The sequence below is a fragment of the Spodoptera frugiperda genome, chromosome 7, assembly GCF_023101765.2.
Source record: "Spodoptera frugiperda isolate SF20-4 chromosome 7, AGI-APGP_CSIRO_Sfru_2.0, whole genome shotgun sequence".
Lineage (NCBI taxonomy): Eukaryota > Metazoa > Arthropoda > Insecta > Lepidoptera > Noctuidae > Spodoptera > Spodoptera frugiperda.
In genome coordinates, this window is record NC_064218.1 from 11575233 (window position 1) to 11577636 (window position 2404).

Below are 2404 nucleotides of genomic sequence, written 5' to 3' on the forward strand. Positions count from 1 at the left end.
GAGTGGGTAGGAACTGCGACTGCCAGACAGGGGGTCTCGGGTTCGATTACCGGGCAAAGGATTGCTGGGCTACTCCGGATTTTCGAATTTTGAGTGGGAGTCTGATAGTGATTATTTTTCATTTTATAATAATACTTACAACCAAATTATTTTTGTCCTCATAATATATTTTCCTCACATACAATGCATAAGTACATTAGAACACGGATAATCTATAAATACTTTATCGGTTATTGTGATATTTTGCCTATTGTATGTAAGTACATCTGACAATGATGTAGTCATCCAGATTATAAACCCTATATAAAGCCATACAACCTGAGCAGTTCACATAGTGCCAAGCCATCAGTCAGTCAAGCTTGAGTGTTATTTGAAAATATTATTTAACAAAAATGAATAAATATATTTTTTTAATGCTTTTGCCCGTGGTTCTGGGTTTAAACGACGAGATGCCAGAACATGTACCAAGATATACATTCCATCGTTATCCAGCCACCTTCGATGAAGCCAGTTACATTTGCAAACAGGAAGGTGGAAATCTTGCTGTCGTAACCTCCAAGGAGGTAGAGAATGTGAGTATTTATTATTTTTAGTTTATTTTTATTCAAAAACAAATGAGTGAATCGAAGTTTTCTATTAGTAAACTAAATGTAAGGTGGGACAATCCCGAAAACAGATTTTTTTATTTTTTCACATCAGAAAACCTAGTGCGAGCACTTTGTTTTACGTCAACACGATCGACACATTTAAGACGTTCGGCTTTCTGATTGGCCAGCTTCAATTAACCAACCAATTAGAACGCAAAACGCTGTAAAGTGTCGATTACGTTGCAACTATTTCAATCTCGAATCTTCAAAAAGTTATTAAGGATTACCCAATATGTATGATGCTAGCCTTACCCTATTGGGCTCGCTGTCGTTGCAGCGGTAAGTCCCCTCTTTGAGGAGTGGCTAGTCGCGTTCTGCGCGCGCCTCAATGAGACATCAGACCACCACACATGGGGCCCAGTAGGACAGATGCCTGATCCGGAGCTGCGGACTACCTAGCGGGTTTACCGGGGCTCCGGCTCGAAAAGCAGGAGTAGAAATGGGGTGGTTTTTAGTCAGTAAGAGTCTGACACTCCCTCTCGCCTCGTCCAAGGCGGGAGAAGTCATTGGATGATTTCCCCCCTCAAAAGAGCCTTACCCTATAAACATGATCAACTACAGTGACATTTTATAAATTTTACTAAACCTTTTGTTTCTCCCTAGGAAATGTTGGCGTTGTGGGCGCGTTCTGGCCCTGTTGTGAACCCGTCGCACGGATTGAATGCTCAAGCTTTTATCGGACTCCAGTTGACCTCATATGGGTGGAAAACTATTTATGGTAGGTATCCGCCATACGTTAACTGGAGCTCGACCTGGTGGGGAAGGCAGCAACCGGACAGCCCTGCCTATCAAAAGTGTGGTAGTTTGTTGAAAGAAGGGGGAATGGACGATGTTCACTGTTACTACAAACTCGCTTTCTTCTGCGAAAATTAAATGGACCAATATAACTAATATTGTATGAATAATTGAATAACTTTTTTTTTACTAAATTTGTATATCAATCTATATAATGATAGCAAATTTTATGAATGTAAAATTGTCTCTCTAAACATTTGTTTTATATGCAACTCATTTACTCATTGATATTATGTTATATCACAAACTTATTTTTGTGTGAAGTATTCTTATGTAATTTACATTATTTCACCAAAATATATACCGTATTTAAATAGAATAAAATTATTTCATCTGAACAATTTTATTGTTTTTATGTAACTTTACATATTCCCCTGGAAATAATTGGTTTATTTTAAATTAATCAAAAGAAATATTCCAATTAAGATTTTTTTCCTAAAGATCTTAGAATCTGTAGTCTATCTGGATCAAGAGGCACCATATAGCTGGATATCAATATTCGGAACATGCTTTAACTGGACTTATACTACAAGCTAACAGAAAACCGCTGTGAACTAATGCTTGTTTTGTATTTCACAGTTTGAGTTAAGTTAAAGCAGGTCTATTTTTATAATAACTATCATGAGACATACTAAATTGACTAAACATCACGGTATACTCACGTACATTAATAGAGAAAAGCTCTACTAGTTTCGAGTCACAGAGGGACTCTTCATTATGAGCAGCATGCACTTACGCGGCGACGATGAGCAGCTTACTGTATGTACGAGGTTTGCTAGTTAATAAAGTTAAATAGATAAAAATAAATAATGACATAGCTTCATTATCAAATACATGCTGAAATTTTAAAAGAAATTTATCATAATACTTACTCGTAGTTCTTTTACGGTCTATTATGGATTAACGATATCGCCTTGCATTGGCAAAGAGATATCAAACGCGTCTAAACGCTATCAGAACCG

At 37.1% G+C, this 2404-nt stretch overlaps 1 protein-coding gene across 1 annotated transcript; it reads left to right on the forward strand.

Annotated features, from left to right (window-relative positions):
* The first annotated feature begins 321 nt into the window (after positions 1 to 321).
* Positions 322 to 1588, forward strand: LOC118266186 (hemolymph lipopolysaccharide-binding protein). Its single transcript, XM_035579581.2, has 2 exons — positions 322 to 572; positions 1251 to 1588. The coding sequence occupies exons 1-2, from the start codon at positions 393 to 395 to the stop codon at positions 1518 to 1520; spliced, it is 450 nt and encodes a 149-aa protein (XP_035435474.2). The 5' UTR covers positions 322 to 392; the 3' UTR covers positions 1521 to 1588.
* Positions 1589 to 2404: the final 816 nt, after the last annotated feature.